Source organism: Camelus bactrianus, chromosome 16, assembly GCF_048773025.1.
Source record: "Camelus bactrianus isolate YW-2024 breed Bactrian camel chromosome 16, ASM4877302v1, whole genome shotgun sequence".
Classification (NCBI taxonomy): Eukaryota; Metazoa; Chordata; class Mammalia; order Artiodactyla; family Camelidae; genus Camelus; species Camelus bactrianus.
This window is the reverse complement of record NC_133554.1, coordinates 46,457,996-46,478,324: the sequence shown is the minus strand read 5'-3', so window position 1 is coordinate 46,478,324 and position 20,329 is coordinate 46,457,996. Positions and strand designations below refer to the sequence as shown.

At 36.2% G+C, this 20,329-nt stretch overlaps 1 protein-coding gene across 8 annotated transcripts in view; it reads right to left on the bottom strand.

Annotated features, from left to right (window-relative positions):
- The window catches only part of TANC2 (tetratricopeptide repeat, ankyrin repeat and coiled-coil containing 2), a 304,614-nt gene that overhangs the window by 61,388 nt on the left and 222,897 nt on the right, over window positions 1-20,329 (bottom strand). For all 8 annotated transcript variants that reach the window (XM_010956001.3, XM_010956002.3, XM_074343434.1 and 5 more), the window contains 3 exons: window positions 19,187-19,320; window positions 8,711-8,942; window positions 347-513 (listed from right to left, as the gene is read on the bottom strand). In XM_010956001.3, coding sequence (XP_010954303.2) covers window positions 347-513; window positions 8,711-8,942; window positions 19,187-19,320 — 533 coding nt within the window. The remainder of the gene's footprint in view (window positions 1-346; window positions 514-8,710; window positions 8,943-19,186; window positions 19,321-20,329) is intronic.

Here is a 20,329-nt window from a genome sequence, read left to right as displayed (position 1 = left end):
TAAAACAAACGTCAAACAGTAAATTAGTGTTAGAGGCTCTATTTGCTTTGCCAACGCAGAACAAAGTCTAGAACAATGGACTTTCTTTTGATGTTTTAGGGACACTTTATCAAAACTTACCCAGAGCAATGGGAATGGGAACTTGAGCTAAGAGAGTCATATACAGAAAAAGCTCTCTCTAGATTTTCTCTCTTACTCTCAAAACAGGCTGTTCGGGAATTATTCCTGCTAGTGCTCTAGGACGTGGCAGAGATTTATCACTCAGGGTATAAGGACCTAGAAATTTTTCAGTTTAAGCATTCTCCAAGGGAAATAATTTATGGTCCAAAAGCAAACAAACACATACCTGTAAACTGGTCCTAACTGTTACAATTAGTTTGAGCCAGGAAGGAAATTTTCCAATCATTTTACTCAGAAATGATACAATCGTATCCCCATAATCCGGTTTGTGAAATTCGGCTTCATTTAATCCATCAATTAAGATGATGAAATCTTCATCTGGGATTTTTCTCTCTGAGACAGAAAGAAAAGAGTTACTTAATAATTACCAAGCAGATAAGTGAGTTCTTTTTGGGTCTTTGATCACGTATCTATTTGGAAAAAAAATTACAAAAGGTCTCTGGTGGTTTAAAATGCACAGGGTTCATAATTTATTATAAAGACATGGAATAATTCATTTTCTGAATTCATTCTGTTTTTCACCAGGTGGGAAAGCCTTTGTCACATATATAGTATATGAAGCATATGTATCTTCATCATCATTTCCCCCAGGTTATCAGTGACAAGACAGCCTGAGTATTGCATTTATGAGAATTTGCACATGTAAAGTCATTTTTCTCTCATCCTTGAAAAAGCTGGAAAGAACTTTTTCCTTCTATCTGATAGCATTAAAGAGAACAGTATCTTATGTTCCTTTGGTAATCCATCCCCCCCAAAAAGGGTTTAATTTGAAGTCCACAGCAGTATATAGGACTATATGTGAGTAAGTAGTGGGAAGGTAGGGATGGAGGAACAGAGAAAAGGAATCCCAGCAAACAGACAGATCTAAACTAGGCAGGCTGGATTCCCAGATCTTACAGAGCGAGCAATTTCCTAGACTATATCTAATTAAGCAGCTTCAATGAGACCAGATCCTTGTGTGGTCTTCCCAGGGAAGGAGGAGTCATGCAGGAAAGATAAATATCTGCCACTTTTGTTTCCCGTGCCCTCCTGGATGCTATGCTACCCTAAATTGACAAAATCAGTTTATCTGTAGGGCTAGGCTGTAGAAGAAGGTTTGGTGAGATTTCAGGTTTCCATTCTCATTAAATGTTTATTGATTCTCGAACTGTACTGAACAATTAGAGATTAAACAATCCCCAGGCTGAATGAACACTTTAGTATAAATCAATTGCAAATAACATGTAAAAGTTACTAGTTAGTAGGAACTTATAGGTTATGAAGAGAGGAAAGGAGAGGGAAGACAGAAAGAAGTCACTGGATACCTGAAGCAGGAAATAGATTATATCTGAGGAGGAAAAGAAGGTGAAACTAGGGACAGGAGGAAATGTCTGTGGACTTCTGTATCACATTGGCTCTTTTAGCCTTTAAAAGAGTCAAGACTAATCGAAACTCCACATGTTTTTGTTTCGCATTTGAAAATATGCAAATTTTTGCATGATTAATGAAACTCTGCATTTTCCCCCTAAAGTATGAGCTTTATATAAAGAATTTAATTTGAATAGACTATAAGTCAGTTCTCAAATTATAAAAAGTTTTAACTTAACCTTCATCTGGTGACTTTTTAGGAAGAGAAATGAACTATGGATTCTAGCTCTAACTATAAACAGATTATTAGCGAAATACATTCTAGATGATGAAGGGATAAGAAGACACATGACTCCTTTAGGGAGTCCAAAGAATTAAAGAAGGGAGAGGAGTTGCTTGGAATTAGTTGGGATTTACCGACACAAATGGGGGCTCTTACGTTCTTGATTTTGAGGACATTGGCTCCCTTCAATATAACCGTCTTTAATTTCAATACAGGAATTTTCTAATTGCTTGGCAGATATAATAAAGCTATCCTTTGCTACGGAGTACCATCACCAACCCCACCCAGTGGTGTGCTGGAGCTGTCCTGTGCTAGTTCTGGAGAGCCCACTGTAACATTTTCAAGAGCTGGTTGTTAAGTGGCTGGTAGCTTCAAATTGGCCAAAGTAGGATTACTTATTTACACAATGGAAACTGGCAAATGTTACAAGCCCTTCACCCCAGAGCTGGCTGTTAAAAATTTTCCAGCACACCACTGTCTCCACCACTTCAAGTATATCCCCTTTAACTTCACCCAGGCTCCTTCATAGGAAGGCAGTGACTGTCAAATGGAGAAAAAGGTGATGATAATGCAGGCATCTGTTGAGATTTTCTTTGGGAAAAATATTTCAAGCACATTCTCAAGCATCAAGATCAAGATCAAGCTCTAAATTTTATGATCTGAGTATTTTAAAGAATGAAATAATTCAATTCCTAATAAAATTAAACTTTCATTTCTATAAATCCCCAGCAGATTGTATTACTCGTCCCATAAGTAGACAATCTATCATTTCTTTTAAAAAATGAGTATGACCCACTTAGAGCCTAAAAAATTTCCCTTTCTTTTGCTAAGTGATGAGGTTTCTCAATGATAAATTTAAGAAGTGTGAACTTACTGATCTTTAGTCTTTACCGTTCAAATGTAACTAGCTTTACAAGAATGCTTGCTCATTTTCAAACTTCTGTGGATTATTTAAACACATACTCTAACTCAGTAGCTTTTAAAAGATTTTATAGACAAATGAAAATTAAAAAAAAATTGGGGACCAATAAAGGATTACTACTTTGTAATTTGCCATGTAAGAGCATTTATAGTACAACTGCCATTCATTACATCATCAGAGTTTCACAGCATAAAAAATATTTTAACATTAAAAAAGGAGGGATATAATCTATCTAACTTTATATATCTATGCAAAATTATATCTATATTTTACATCCACACAAATTCTAGGCTGTTTCTATTTTCTTACTTTGTCATGGAAAACTTTAAATGGACCGGTGCTTAGGAGCCACTGTCCTGGCTGACAAGTCCCTGGAAAGGTTTCCTAAGCCCTTTAACCCTTGTTCTGAATCCCTTGTAAATACATATTCAGCAGGGATCCCCCACTGCCCTCACTTACACATATGTTAGTAAATACTTGAACTGTCTTCCTTAGTAGTCCCACTTCAAGACTCTACCTAGATTCCAGAGAGGAATAAGAATTACAGTAACTGCAAGAAAAGAGGTGGTCAAAACTGAACCCCAGTACATGAGATTTTATTACTGGTGTATTGTATAGGAATTATCAAAAATGATAAGGCTCATATCAGACAACATTTTTTGGTTCAAAAAAAGCTGCACATTACATGTGAATTATCTTCCTGTTAGTTGTGATAACAAACTAGTATCTCCTTTCATTTCACATTGGTGACTGAAGCAAAAGCTCTCCAAAAAACTTCAAAACTTTTCCATTTGTTTTATATGTATGTGTGTTTGTGTGTGTGTGTGTGTGTGTGTGTGTGTTTTAGTCACCACACTTGTAGAACCTTAAAGTACCGTGAAAAATGTTGACTCTCATTTTTTGAAGTAAAGTGTGTAATTTGAAATTTAGCTTCTGAATCTAAATTCAAACTGTTTTCCACTGAACTCTCCTGGAAAGAAAACTCCAGCTACTTTAAAAAAATTCTCTATTTAAAAAATTATTGTGATAAAATGTATAAACAATTAATACAATTAATTGTGCAGATCTTAACTGTACACTTTGGTGAGTTTTGACAAGTGTATATACTCATGAAACTAACATCTTGATCAAAATATAAAACATCTCTATCACTCCAGAGAGTTTCCTTAGATTCCCTCCCAATCCCTGATAGGCAACCACTGTTCTAATTCATATTATCATTGATATGAATGTAAGAACAACACTAAGAAGAATACTAAGAATTGAATACTAAGAATTCATTGAACATCCATTGAATGAATATACTATGTTTATGCATTCTTTTGTTGAAGGACATTCGGGCTGTTTCCAGTTTTTAACTATTCTGAATAAAGCTGATATAAACATTGTTGTATGAGTCTTTTTGTAGACATATGTTTTCATTTCTTTTGGGTAAATACATAGGAATAGAATTGCTTGGTCACAAGGCAGACTTATATTTAACTTTATAAGGAACTGCCAAATAGTTTCCCAAAGCAGTTGTACCATTTTCAACTCCCTCCAGCAATGTATAAGGTTCCAGCTGCTTATCATTTTCACCAACATCTTTAAAAATGTTCAACTTTAAAAATTTTAATCACTGTAGTGGGAGTAAAGTTGTATCTCACTGTGATTTTAATTTGCATTTCCCTGATGACTAATGATGGTAAACAACTTTTTACATGCTGTTTGTATATCTTCTTTTGTAAAGTGTCTAAATCTTTTGTCCATTTAAAAATTGGATTATTTATCTCTTCATCAATGATTTATAGGAACTCTTTAGGAACTGTGGATACAAGTGCTTTGTTCCACACACACGTGCACGCACACACACGTGCACGCACACACACATGCGCACGCGCACACACACATACAGAGTGAATGATTTTCTTTTTGTGATCTGCTTTTCCTTTTTCTTAGTGGTATCTTATGTTGAGGAGACATTTAAAATTTTGATGAAGTTCAGTTTATTAAATTTTCTTACATGATTAATGATTTTTAGGTCCTTAGAAATCTTTACCTACCCCAAGCAGGTATAAAGATATCCTTCTATGTTTTTCCTATTAGCTTTTATATTTTGGATAATGATTTACCTTGAATTAATTTTTATATATGGTGTAAGGTAAGGATTGAGATTAATTTTTTCCATACATGTATCCAGTTGTTGTAGTATCATTTAATGACAAAATTCTTTTCCATATTGTCTTGATACCTTTGAGGAAGGTCAACTGCCTCCATATATGTGGGTTTAGTTTTAGATTCTCCATTCTGCTCCATTGCTCTATTTATCTATCCTTGTGGGAATACCACCTTGTCAGTGGAGTGCTAGAGCCACCTCAAGCTGGCTCATGAGAGCTGACTGCTACATTTTTTATGTTCAAATCAGGCCCCCACCCCTGGGCTGACTGTTAAACATCTACTAACACTTACTGCCTGTCATGATTTCTGTAGCCTTATATTACATCTTGAAACCAAGTACTGTTGGTCTTCTAATTTTTTTCTTTTTCAAGAGTGTTTTGGTCATTTGTGCTGTCTCCTTTTTCATGTCTGATGTTAATTTGTGTTTTTCTCTCATTTTCTTGATCAATCTTGCTAAGGGTTTATTCATTTTACTATTAATTTTTTTCTATTTCACTGATGGTTGCTCTTGCTTTTTATCATTTACTTCTTCCTACTTACTCTGGATTTATTGTCCTCATTTTTTTTTCTAGTTAATTAAGTCAGAAACTTAACCATTGATTTCATATTACTCATTTTGAAATATACTTTAATTTCCTTTGTAATTTCTTCTTTGTTTCATGGGTTATTTAGAAGTATGTTCTTAAATTTCTAAATATTGGAGGATTTTATGTGTATTGACTTATAATTTAATTCTATTATCTCAGAGAACATTTTCTATAGATTTTAATTTTTTGAAAATTTCAGACTTATTTTATGGCCCAGAATATGGTCACTGTGCACTTGAAAAGACTGTATATTGTGTAGTTATTGGGTAGTGTTCTATAAATGTCAATTGGATCAAGTTGGTTGACAGTGTTGTTCAAATCTTCTATATACTTACTAATTTTTTTGTCTACTTGTTCTATTAGTTACCAAAAAAGAAGTGTTAAAATCTCCAACTATGAGTATTTGCATATTTATCTCTTCAGTTCAGTTAGTTTTTGATTCATGTATTTTGAACCTCCATTATTAGATGCATACACATTTAGGATTATTTTCTCGATGAATCGGTCCTTTTAGGTTCATCAAATGCCCCTCTGGCAGTAGTCCTCGTCTTGAAGTCTCCTCTGTCTCACATTAATATACCCACTCCAGCTTCCTGTGCTCCATGTTTATAGGGTATGTATTTTTCTATCCTTTCACTTTCAATCTGTGTCTTTAAATAACGTTTCCTGCAAATAGCATATGGTTGAGTCTTGCTTTTTATCCAATCTGACAGTTTCTGCCTTTTGACAGATGTATTTGGTCCATTTAAATTTAATATAATTATTGATATGGTTGATTTTTCTCTCTCATCCTGCTTGTTTCATCTCAAAAAAAAAAATTATTCTGTTCTTTCTTTCCTGCTTTCTTTTAGACTAATCAAATAATTTTTAGTATTTATTTTATAAATTGTGTTTCCAGCTACTGCTCATGACGGTGATTTTGTTTTAAGGATAAGAACATGGGAGTTTGACAGAATAATTAAATTTACTCAGAACAACATTTTTCAATGGGGATATCTAAAGCTGCTCATGGAGACCTAATGAGCAGCAAATATATCCAGTAGCAAAATTATAAAACACATGAATTATGTTGAGAATCTGGAGCTGAATCTGCAAGCATTTGGATATTCTCCTTGAATAAGCCATAAGATGTAGATCCTTGTATCACTGTCCTTCCTTCAAGTACCCCATATGTGATCAATTTATATGGTCACTATTTGTTCAAAATTTATTCCCTGAAATGCCCACTATGTTCAAGGTGAGGTAGTCACTATGAAGGATAACAGCTGAATTAAGAAAGGTTCCTAACTTCAGTAGCAAACAATTTAGTCAAAGGGATAAGTACAGAAATAACTAATTCTTATAAAGCACAAAGTATAATATCTGACATATAATAAATGTTCAATGTTAGTTATAAAAATTTAAATTCTTATTACATATATAGTAATGTGTGAAGTACCATAAGTGAGAGATAAAAAAGCCTAATGTCAATTTGAAAGGATACCGTAACTTACTAGAGGGGGCAGGTGGTATTCCTTGAATGAGGTGGTATTTAAGCTGGTCCTTGAAAGATGGTGAGAATTCTGACAGGCAGAGATGTGAAGAGAAGGCATATCAAGAAAAGGAAACAATAAGCAAATGTATGGAGGCAGGAAAATGTAGCAGAGTGTTTAAGGACTAATGGATGTGTTAGTTTACATGTAAAGACATGGAAAGTGGATAATAAGGCTGGAAAGCAGGGTGGATCTAAGCCATTAAGTACCTTAAATGATAGACTAAGGAGTTAACTGGAAGTTAACTCAGTGAGGTAATAGGGAGTCATTGAAGGTTTCTGAACAGGGACATTTAGTGATCAGAGCAATGCTTTATGAAGCTTTACCTGGAAGCAGTACATAAAGTACAGAAGACTAGAGAGACTGCGGCAGAGACTGCCCACCCGGTATGTCATGAATGGGTCAAAGGTGTGCCTTAAAAACGAATCCTTTCAGCCCTCAGGGCATCGGGCTTGGTACAGTTGGAGCTTCAAGGCCCGTCATGCCCAGCCATGAAGAGTCATGACTTTTTTTATTCCAGTGTGCTACACAAATTTTAATAACTTCCCAAGACCGTTATGATGTGAAAGAAGCACCAGATCAGAAAACCAGAGAAGGCCAGGAAGCGTAGCAACACAGATGTGATGTCATGGGCAACTGAATAGCCTTGAGGGTGACAATGGTAGGAATGATTTTGAGATTAACGGATGTGAGAAACACTAAGAAGGCAGAATTAACAGGATGAGAGATTGGCTGAATGTACAGAAAATACACTTAAAATATTTGCAGAGGAATCCTAATGTTTAAAAAAGTCTAGGGTATGGAAAGGCTAACAGGTAACAGAGGTACAGACAGAGTTCATCAGAGTTCATATCCAAGTAACCAGCATGAGAGTTGACATAACTGAAGACAGTGCCAGGGGAATGTAAATTAGAATCACTTTTTCCTATGAATGCCTCCAAAACTGCCGAGGAAAGTATGTAAGTCTCTCAGGAATAAACAGGATATCCCAGGAATCTCATGCTTACTCAGATCCTTTTCTTCGGCTTCCAGAATTGACAAAACATTGTGAAAGGGATGGGGCAGAGAGATGGGTGAAGGAGGAGATGGTTACACTTAGGCCACAGCCAACACTAGATTCACAGAGTGAAAAGGGAGAAAAGGCATGATGAGCATGAGGAGGAGATGGGTTCCATTTCAGTTCCCCCTACTTCTTAAAAATGTCTTAATACATTTTAGTGGACCGTTAAGTAATTTTTAGTATATACACAGAGTTACACAACCCTGGATGCCACTTGATTTTACGTGAACTGTGGAATAATAAAAAGAAAAATAGCAAATATAAAGACTGAGGAGGTTTCTAATCATAAAAACTCCATGACACTGAGTTGGAGTCATGGCTCTACTGATTTATTTGAACTCCACAGAAAGGACTGGAAACTCTACTATCTTTGGTTCAAGAAAAATGCATTATATTTGGAAATGAGAATGAAAATTTTTATAAAGAAAGGAGGAAGTAGCAATCCCTGGAGAAATTTTAATTTTTTCAAGTAAAATCTTTTATCTGTTAACTGTATCCTCCAGGGTATCATCTGTGGAACATTTAGTTTTGGCAATGTGATAAAAATAATCATTTCTATAGCATGCCCCAGGTAAGCTTGGGCTCCAGAGCCTCCACCTTCCACAGCCTCCACCTTCCACCTTCTTGGCACCCCATCGGTACCTTTGTGGAGGTTCTCCAGGGGCTCCAGGACTCCCCTCCGGAAGGAGGCCATGGGGTCTTGAACACAGGACCGAAGGCTCAACATGCTCTGCAGGTGAGGCTCCCGGAGAAGCTGCTCCCGGTAGGCCGCCAGCTGAGGTGAGCGGCACAGCAGGGCAGCAACATTGTGGACGAACTCTGGCACCAGGCAGGTGTAGGCATTATCTGCTTGGCAATAGTGATAGGCAACCACCTACGAGAGAAAGATGTGAATGCAAACAGGTTTATGAGGAGCAAGAGCACAGTCGTGGTTATCATATGATTGCTCTCTAACACTGTCTTCTGTCTCCACATTCCTCAACTTTTTCAAGTAACAGTAAACGCTGCTAACTTAGAAAAGGCCTGATTTATCTAGGATCAGAAATTTGACATGATATTTCTGTTGTATATATATGAAATTATAATTCATAATTAACATTTATAAATACAAATTGAGTTTCCATTCTGGATTACAAGAAACAGGAAGCAGGCCTGAGAATGAAGATTTACATTAATCTCTACTTATTTGGCATGTAGCAGTACAAGAAAGAGTCTGATCTTGTAACAAAGCATTAGGAATAAAATAATCAGAGAAATACCATATGTTAGATTCAACAAACATATGCTTCTTAATTATCATATAAAATTATAGTTGTGTTATAAACAGCCTTATAAAAATAATTTAGATTTAAAAGTTATCACTAGATATTTCCTGAGCACCCAGAGATAGAATAAGAATTAGGTAACAGGAAGAAGGAAAGGGGTGAGATTTTTGTTAGATTCAGGTGTTAAATTCAAAGAACTCAGAATATGGATGAGTCTTAATATTATCCAAGGTCTGGCTGGAACTTGGAATTTTTAGCTCTGTTTTTTTGTTTGTTTGAATTTGTACAGAGCTCCCTCCATACCTTCTGGTTGTTCACTTTGTCTCAAGGGCAAGTGCAGAGGGGGGTGATTTTAATACACACCACTCTGTTGATACCATACTACCCACAAAAGTGATGGGATCCTATAGGTAACAAGGAACTGCAGGGGAGATTCAGCTTGAATGTATGAAAGCACCTGGCTGGGTGCACAGAACACAGGAAATGTGCAGTAATGTTAGCGGGTGCCACCACCACCACCACCATCGCCTTCTTCCTCTTCTCTTCCTCTCCATCATCATCATGGGCATCACCAAAGTTCTGTATATTCTCTCTTTTTCAGCTACTGGCTTTGTGCCTACAGGGATTTGAAATTTGCCCCAGGAGGACTCAGTTACACTACGGGACTCCGACTCTTCAACCATCTCTCAGAGAACACAGTCATCCATGAACATGTCCTGCTTTGAAAAGACTCCTCATCTTTAGGTTGGGCATCCTGCTCTTTAACAAATGCTGGAAATGTCACTTTTTAAAAATACAGTTGAAATTCTTCTAAGCATTAGAAAAAAACTGAACAATACAGGAAATGTCACAACATATATAAAGCTGAGGGCAGGAATTGCTTGTGAGTGAAGCAATAATGTCTGAACACGACGTGGAACTGGAAATGAAGAATTCTACTTAAAAATCTCCGCTCTTTTCTGTAGACAGATTGATCACTCCTTTATTACCTATCTTAAGCACAACACAAGAAACCTCAGGAGAAAACTTGGCAGCAATTGATCTGTCCTCTCAATGAACAGTGAATGCCAGTGGTTATGCCCACATGGACAGAAATCTCCACTTTATAAAAAGCAAATGGCAAACCTCTGAATCAATATGAACTTTCATCATATTTTACCTCAATTGATTTCACATGTTGAGGCAAAGCACAGCTGAGCAAATCAGCTATAACTCTTCACTCTTTACCTAAAGTAATGGGATACAAGTTTGAAGATAAAAATTCTGAAATCTAGGAAGAGGGTTCTTTTTACTGATTTCATTAAAAATCATCTATGCTTTTGGTTAAATGAGGTTTTATCCAACAAAGATCATTGCTAAACCCCCTCTATAGCTGCCTTTCTTTCTTTTAATTTTAGGTATTTTTTAGGCTTTCTAAGAAAATCTCAATTCCTCTGCAGAATTCAGGCAGAAAGACCATTCAACATCTTCATGAAATTTGTACAAGACCACTCAATATCTTCATAAAATTTGTATGTTGGCTCAAAATAGGTCACTTACTAGACATTTCAAAGTAGTCACATAGTAGGTAAGTATACTGTCAAAAAGCATTTGGCATTCTCTCCCCAAATTGTCTATGGGCATCATCTACCACTCTTTCTACATATACAAATAGGAAACAAGTCTGAGAATGTAGCTTTTCCCTTCAGTCTGTCATTGCACCAGTGTTCAGTGATGGATATTAGATCACTCCCCTACAACTCTGAGGAAGTCGTCGCGGCCACCAATACTCAGTCACTATTATTTCAACCTCTTGGAAATGGTTCAGGATTAGTCCACCCCCAATAAATCAGCAGGTAAAACCTTTCTCTTTGGTGAATTCTTGTCTCTCACAATGACTTGCTGAAATTTCATTTTCAGCTACGTCTTTCTTATGTTATTAATTTTTTTCTATCTCAAGTTTTCCTCATGTTACATCCCTGAACTTCTAATTAAAACAATTCTATCCAAAATATATCTGATACGACCAGAACTGTGTTAATTCTTACAGGAAGACAGTGAGTAACTTTCAGATTACTCCTGTGAGGGAAGAAAAAAAAGGGCAAGGTTGTAGGCTATACAGATTAAAAAAAAAAAAAAAAAAAAAAAAGACTGGAGGTCAGTATAGCCTTGGGTAGAAAAAGGTTCTGATTTAATGCTGTACACAGAAATGATCAAACTAAGCATAATCCTCATCAAAGGCCCTAATCAAATGACTGAACAGCAGCAAACCTGTCAAGCCTGTGTTAAGTCCCAGGCCTTCACTCTTTAAAGATTATTTTCTACTTTCAATGAATAATCGGTGAAAGGATTAGGCTAATCTCACATAAAGAAAAGGCAGCTTTGAATATGTGGAATTCATCTGGACATAAAAATTTGATTTACATAATGACTGTCACTTAAATTCTAATGTTGCTACTGACCTTCCTTCAGGTCTGCTCTCATACTCTTGTTCCCTGTCTATTTTTCATCACTCCTTCTAGAACTCCCTCACCACCACCTGACTGTTTTCTGACTCAGCATATCCCTCCCAACACATCAGTTTGGCTTTTAGTGTTTCTAGGGGCCTGGAGGCTCAGTGTAAAAAACTACCTTCTCTTCCTTTTCTCCTGTCCCTCAACTCTGACTCTAATCCTCATCCTGGGACTGGAAGCTAAGAATAGCTCCAGACTTGGGTTCAGCTTCAGTAATTTTCCAGCTTGGAGCTCTTTTTTGGGGGGGCAGCAGAAGTTTTATTTATTTTTTAAAACTTTTTATTTTGAACTAATTTTAGGCCTACAGAAATATTGCAAAAAGATGTGGGTTTCTATATATCCCTTACCCAGCTTCCCTTAACACCTTATGTAACCATAGCAGAATTATCCAAACCAGGAAATAACACTGGCACAATATTATTAATGAAAGGCATCATTCAAATTTTGCCAGTTGCCCACTAAAGACTTTTTCTGGTCCAGCCTTCTATCCAGGACCCCATTTGCTTTTAGTTGTTATTTCTCCTTAGACTCCGGTAGTCTGTAAGAGCTCCTCAGTCTTTGTCTTTTATGACCTTGACACTTTTGGAGAGTACTGATCAGTTAATTTTGTTGAATGGCAGTCAATGTGGAGTCTTCCTCACAACCCAACTGTGACTTTTGGGCAAGAACACCACATAAACAATGTTGTGTCATTATCAGTGGGTCACGTTCCAGGGCTCACGATATTGATGTGTCCTGTTACTGGTCATGCTGACCTTGATCACTTGGTTAAGGTAAAAGTTTCTCTGCTGTAAAGTTACTATCTTATCCTTTGTAGTTAACAAATATCTTGGGGGAGATACTTTGAGACAATGCAAATCCTGTTTCTCCTCAAGTTTCTGACCACTAATTTTAGTATCCATCAGTGGATGGTGTCTGCAACATTATTCTTATTACTGCGATGTTGTACAACATGGTGATGGCAGTTAATATTATATCGTATATTTGAAAGTGGTTAAGAGAGTAGATCTTAACAGTTCTCACCAGAAGAAAAATATTCTGTAACTATGTGCGATGATGAGTATTAACTAAACTTACTGTGCTAATCATTTTACAATATGCACACACATCATCTTTAACTAATACAATGTTATATGTCAATTATATCTCAATAAAACTGTGGGGGAAAAGCACTATCAGAGAGGAAATAGAAGATGCTGAGGCACCACATGGATGGGGCATGTAAATAAGTAATTTATGACAGCCAGAGAAGGCTTCTTAGAAGAAGCAAAATTTCAGCTGCAATCTGAGGGATGAGGCAGTAGAGTTCCAGGCAGAGGAAAACAGTACATGCAAAGGCCCTCAGGCAAGACGCAGCTTTACAGGTTCAAGGAACTGAATCAGTTTTAGTGTGGCTAGAGTGTGAGTGAGTGGGGAGTGGTGGGAGATAAGACATAGCAGGGGTTTTCAACTGGGGTGGCTTTGCTCCCAGGGGACATTTGGCAGCGTCTGGAGACAGTTTTGGTCACCACAGCTGGGGGTGGGGAGAATGTTACTGGCTAGTGAGTAGAGGCCAGAGATCCTTCTTAACATATTACAATAAACAGGACAGCCCCCAAACAAAGAATTATCTAGCCCAAAATGTCAACAGTGCTGAGGCTGAGAAACCTGGGGCTAGATATAAAAAGTAAAGACCCTTTATTATAGTGCATGGGATGTTTTAAGAAGGGAGTTTGGATTCCATCCAAGGGCAATGAGGAGCCACTGACAGCTCTTAAGTAGCAAAAACAAAGGTATGCTTTATAAAGATTACTTAGGCTCCAGTATAGAAAACAGACTACAATTTATTGATTCATTTAACACATATTTATGTGCTACGCCTTGCGCTAGGAGCTGGGGACATAGTCGTGAAAAATAATTTAAATCCTGACCCATTCTCGTGGAAGAGATAGATTAAAAAACACAAAAATGACAAACAAATAAACAAGGTTGTTTCCCACATTCAGTATCCTGAATGTTGACGAAATCTGGGTCTCACCATAAAATTCCAATGTTAATTTTTAGAGGAAAGATGCCCTAGACAAACTTTAAAAAATACCACCTATAGGCTATTTGTTGTTTGGTCTGGATCACATTTCTCCTAAAATGTAAATCTTTTCAAAATAGGTAACTGGAACACAAATCAAATCTTATACTTCATTGTCGTTATTTTTGTTTTTCTCTTTCTGTGTGTGTGTGTGTGTGGCTTCAGTCTATGCTCAACACGCATTTCAGAACTGTTGAAACGATCACTTCTTTGGCTGGTAACTTAAACAGCAGCAGAACAATCTCAGGAACCATGATCATCTGACCTTCCCCTGATTTGGTACAGAACTGATCTCTTGGCAAGGATGACATTCCATTTTTTTTCTTACACAGATTTCCTTAGGAAAAAAAAAAAACCTTTGCTTTTTGTGTTTCAGTGACACTTCTTAAAATTAGCTGGTTTCTCTAATTAGTTTATTTCAGATGGATTAGCTTCTTAATCTATGGACTAAGCCAGTGATAACTTACCTAATGTGACAAGAGTTTCCAGTTGCATAAAAACTTTTTGAAGAAAACTTTCTGAAGAATTTTAAGTCAGCAAAATGACCGAAAGGTGCTCCTTCATTATAATTTTCTTGCTTTAGAGCCATATTCAATTACCGATAGATTTTTCTAAGAGAACACTAAACGAAAATCTTCCCTGTCATACTATAGAGGAAGCACAGTACAGTGGTTAAAAGCAGGGACTCTGTGTATGACTGAAAAATTGTGCTCTACAATGGAATTTGACACAACATTGTAAAATGACTATAACTCAATAAAAAGAAAAAAATAGAAAAAAAGAAAAAAAAAGCAGGGACTCTGGAGCCCGCCTGCCTCAGCTGAAATCTTGGTTCAGTCATGTATTAGTTACCTCAGCGAGTTATGTAACCTCAGAGGCTCTGTTTCCTTATCCGTAAAATGGGGAGAATAAAAGGGCTCACCTCATTGGCTCTGTACACTAGCTCTGCCATTTACTAACAGTATAACCTTGGAAAAATGAATTATCACTGAAGTACAGCTTCCACATCCGTAAAATGGGGATAATGACCACCTCACAGGCTTAAGACAAGAATGAAGTAAAATAACACATATAATGTAAACAGTACTGAGCTCAACACACATTAAGCCCTGAGTAATTGGAAGCTAGCCTTTCCTTGTCCAGAGAATTCTGCATGTATGACCACTTGGTAGCAACAGACTAAAAGCCTTCAAAAGCTATCATTGTTATAGTTAAAGCCACACGCTCCAAGAAAGGCCCTGAATGAGATCTCTGTACCCCTCCACTGTGACTCTACTTCAGAAGAAACATGTAATATTAACTGGAAAAACATTTAAGAGATGTAGACCTAGTAAAACCTGTTACTTCAAGTGGAAAGTAAATAAATAGATAAATAAAAATAAGAAGTGAAACTGCCCTAAAGTTGTGACAAGAACTCTTCAATGTTCTCAACCAAGTAGCAGCACAAGAAGCAGCAAGAATACTGTGGAAGACCAATGATAACTAATGACGTGCTAGGATCATCAGCAAGAACTTTATCAGATCAAGAGGTTTTTCTCATATATTAACTTACTTCATCAAAATATGGATTTAAAAAGATAATTTCTGCTTATCAGTTTGTTACAGATGAGAAGCATAAGAAGCAAGACTGCTGGTTTCTGCTCTATGTTTTTACAGCACAAACTTGTATACTTGAACTTGTATACTTGTGTCCCATGTGGGTTAATATGCAAAATTTTAATTGAAGAGGCCATTTGTTGTACAATATTTAGTATAAACTTAAAAATATCCCATTTTTACGAGCAAACAGATGTATTTATATTTTGCTTAAGGGAGAAATAAGCATAAATTTTAAAATATGCTCTTTGAGTAAGTGTAAATAATCACTAACTTCTTACTTATAATATTTAATACTTTCCAAATATTAAACCAAACATCAGTCTTAATCTAAGGGGCTAATTCTTATAAACTGTTTAATATAAATTTAAAAATATCCCATTTCTAGGTAAAAAAGATTTATTTGTATTTTGCTTAAAGAAGACACAACCATAAAACTTTAAAATGTGATCATTTTTCAAGTGAGTGTAGTTACTAATTCTCTACTAAAAATATTTAACATTGTCCAATATTGAACATAAACATCTTGAGTTTTTTTTTTTTTCTCTTGATGAGAGACTAAGAAGTGACAACCCAGGGAGACTTAATTCTCTGAGCTCTTTTTAGCACTCATCACCATGTGACATATACATTTGTTTGTTCACTGACTTTCTCCCACCACAAAAATGTGGGCTTCATAACAGCAGAGAGTGTATCTGTTTTGTTCACTGCTTTAACTTTAGCCTTGTACTACCGGTGTTCCAAGCATATATTCTAAAGTGAATAAATAAATGACTGTGATGATGGAAGCTCTTCAGCATTTGCGTATTTCTAAGATGATATTTATTCTGATTGTTTTAAAGAAGAGGCTGGAGTCAGTTTACACAGAATATTTAGAAAAAAACAAAGATGTCTTTTAAAGTTGCACTGAATTAGCAGATATGAGGGAAATCTCAGACTGTTTTCAGAAGCCCATTTATAAATGGGTGTGTACCAGTAAGCGGGGATAATTAAAAATGTAGCTGGGGGAAACATGCTGTTTCTGGCTCTGAGCTGAAGAGGATTTCTATGAAGAAATTAGAACCTTATGATACTGCAGATGACTCTCTGCTCTTCATTACTAATTAACCATGACAAGAGACTTCTTTAAATATCTGAGACAGACATTTTGCACTCTACTTTTCTCCCTAAAATCCTCAAAAATAAAGAGAATAAGAAACAGAAATGCAAACTCCATCTATAGGAATACCCATCTATAATTTCAGATTGTAAAATATAAAGATGGAAAGCGGATATAGGATTAAATGACTTAACAGACAGAAGAAGGAAAAAATAAATGCCTGCTAGGGGTAACAATAGGAATAAGTCCAATTACCTGTAAAATCTTAGAAAAAACATAGGAGTTAGAAGCACCAGGTACTGTGGAAGATGAGGGCAAAGAAGGGAGGTGAAAACACAAATTATTTTATTAAAGTTTATATAAGGAGCAGTTAGATCCCCATATATCCAACCCCATCCTGCCCAGCCAGGTGACTACCTTCCCCAAAACCCACAGAAAAGAGAACTATATTCACTAGAGAAGCTAAACATAGAGGATCTAGGCTTAGGGATGGATACAGACACAGAGTAGGGGAGGATCAGGTACAGGACTGAAAACTGGAGGCTTAAGTAAGAATTTGCATACTGAGTAATGAAACTCCAGCCCCCTTTTCCTGTCCACCTCCAGAATGCTGGTAATCAGGATACATAACCTCCAGGAAGGAAGCTGGTGGAATCTTTGCTAGAGAAGATGAACAGTATAAGAAAAAAAAAATTACGGACACTGACTTTTGGGTATTGCCAGTAAAGGTTGGTGGGTTGTCTTAATGCTCTATAGTTAAACTCTCTACGTACACAAGCTTCTGTCAGTTTTCCAGTGCCTTACTGTTAAGGAAGAGAGAAGAGAACACATTGCATCCATAAAATAAGAACGGTATGCTATTAGGAAAAAAAAAAGAGGAAGAACGTGGGAAAAAAGACCTATTAGAAATTAAAACTATGATAGCTAAAATTTTTGTATGTGAAAGAACTGAAAGGTAATGTTGAAGAAATCTCTTAAAGGTGGATCATAAAACAAAATAGAAAAACAAAAGTACAGGAAATAGAAAAGTTAAGGAAAGTAGAAAATTAGTATAGAAAACCTAAATTTTGATTAAAAGGTGTTGTAGAAGGACAGAAGAAGTGGTGATGAGGAAATTATCAATAAATAATACCAAATAATACCAAAGCATCTCCCTGAATCAAAAAATATCTTCAGGACTCATAAGGTACTGACAGAATATGAAAAAAAGACCCAAGAACAGTGGTAATAAAAAGATTCTAAAAGCTTCTGGAGAGAAAAAAGGTATATATATATATGAAGAATTAGGAATAAGAATAGTACTAAATTATTTAATAGCAATACTGGAAGTTCAAGATGGATGTCTTCAAAATTCTGAGGGAAAATAATGCTTATCCTAGAATTACATTATGTCAAACAAATAGTAATGTATCAGAATGGAATAAAGATGCCTTTAGAAGCATTAGGTCTCAAAAAACTTACCTCCTATGAATTCTTTCTTAGGAAGCTACTGGAGGATGTGCTCCATCAAAAAAAGGAATACGTCAAGAAAGATGACATGGGATCAAACACAGAAGAGAAGTAATAGGGATTTCCAGGATAACAACTAGGTCGTAAGCCTTGAGGACATTTCTAAGTCCAGATTAAGCTGGATGGAAAGCTCTAGGATAAATGTCTGCAGGGGTGGGGGGCGAGTGGGGGAATGTACCTGATGCGGAAAATTGTATTGAGAGGCATCTGACAAAAGCATTAATGGTTATGGAAATACAGCCAGAGTTTTGAAGAAAAATAAGCACATTTTAAAATGAGGCATTTCATAACCCAAGGAAAACAAAACTGCTCGAGAAGAATATGTTATCTGTGGTTCCACAGTGAACCATATTTATGTAATATTAATACTGAAAATACTATAATATGGATTCAGACAAAAATCATCATATACCTGTACTGAGATAGTAGAGGGAAGAAGGAAGGTGAAAGTGCTAAAATTCTCATCACCCGTAATAAGAAGCAACAGATAATGTAAAAAACTGATGAAAAAAGTTCAGCAGCACATGAATACTATTTAGAAACTGGAGGTAAAGAGTAGAGAAAATCTCTAAATATTGAAAGTGGCTGTCTTTGGGGAGAGGGTGGGAGAGGAGGGGAAGAGAATTTCTGGTTTTTATTATAAGCCTTTTAATATTATTCAATTTTCTAATATATGCATATGTTACTTTGATAAAAATAGAAATTTAAAACCAAACACAGAAAAATTATTGACAGTGTAGTATAGCAAGAAGAATTTTGAACTAGGAATGAAAATAAAAAAACCACTGATTACTTTTACTGTGATCTTGGGTAAGATAAAGATAAGACTTCTTTGATCTCAACTTCTATATCTATTTATTATGGGAGTCTGGTTATTTCTAAGGGCCTTTCCAACAATAAAGTTCTGATTCCATAGTAACAAGTATTTTTCTAGAAACAGCAAAAAAAAAAAAAAAAAACAAAAAACTTTTCTCCATGTTCTCACAGTACACCTGTATGAACTTTTGCTCACTTTGCCAGGGGTCTCCCTCCCATTGCCCCCTGCATGTTAAAATGGAACTAGCTCGCCTGTGACCTGGGAATCTACTGTACCTGCGAGGCTAGTCTCCGCATAGCCTCCTCTTGCCGCCGGCGCATTTCTGGAGTTCCTGGGCAGCTTCCACTGGTGATGGATGAGTGCGCTGAAGGTGGCTGTGTAAGTGGCAGCTCTCTGTTGGCATCTAAATCTGGATTATTAAAAAGATGAGATGTTTCATCAGGTAATCATAAAACTCTCAACTAAAGGAAGATTGGTTAAATTCCATTTGTTCTTTGATCCAGCAGTTCTACTCCAAGGTATGTACCCAAGAGAAATAAAAACATATGTCCATGAAAAACTTTGTACACAAATGTTCCAAGAAGCAAAATTCATTAATAGCCCCAAAGCAGAAACAACCCAAATGTCCATCAACTGAAAAATGGAGAATTCATACAATGGAACATTACTCAACAATAAAAAGAAATGAGATACTGATATATGCTACAACATGCGTAAGTCCTGAAACATTACACTCACTCAAATAAGCCAGTTACAAAAGACCATGTATTATATGATTCTATTTGTGTGAAATGCCCAGAATAAAGAAATACATAGAGACAAAAAGTACTAGGGGTTATCTAGGGGTGGAGACAGAGACTTAGGTGGGGAAATGGAGATTGCTGCTAATGGGCATGGAATTTTCTTAGAGGGAAATGAAAAAGTTCTAAGATTATAGTGATTGCTGCACAACTCAAAAAAAAAAAAGCACTGAATTGATGATTTAAATGGATGAATTATATGATAAGTGAATTGTAGCTTAATAAAGCTATTTTTTAAAACTTCTATTTGTTCATGTTATTTAGATAATATCTTAACTACTAGACATTATACACTGTATTTATGAATATAGATACTTAAAAAATGGGTACAAAATAGGTAAACTGTTATTTGATGGTCAATATCTATTGAAAAGGAGGAAGTGAAATAGAAGGAAACAGTTTTAATTTAACTCCCTACCAGTAGGACTGAATTGAGACTTCTTCCAACCAAATGGCAGAGTTTATTCCCTGACCACAGGGCAGGGTTCTGAACAAACTGCAGGAGGGTGAGTGTGGAAGATGGCAGCGAACGAAGGCTGAAGAAATGTGTGAGATCAAGTTCAGTGACTGTCACTGTATCGTGCCTGTTGTTCACTCTCTCTCCCCACCCTGTGCCCC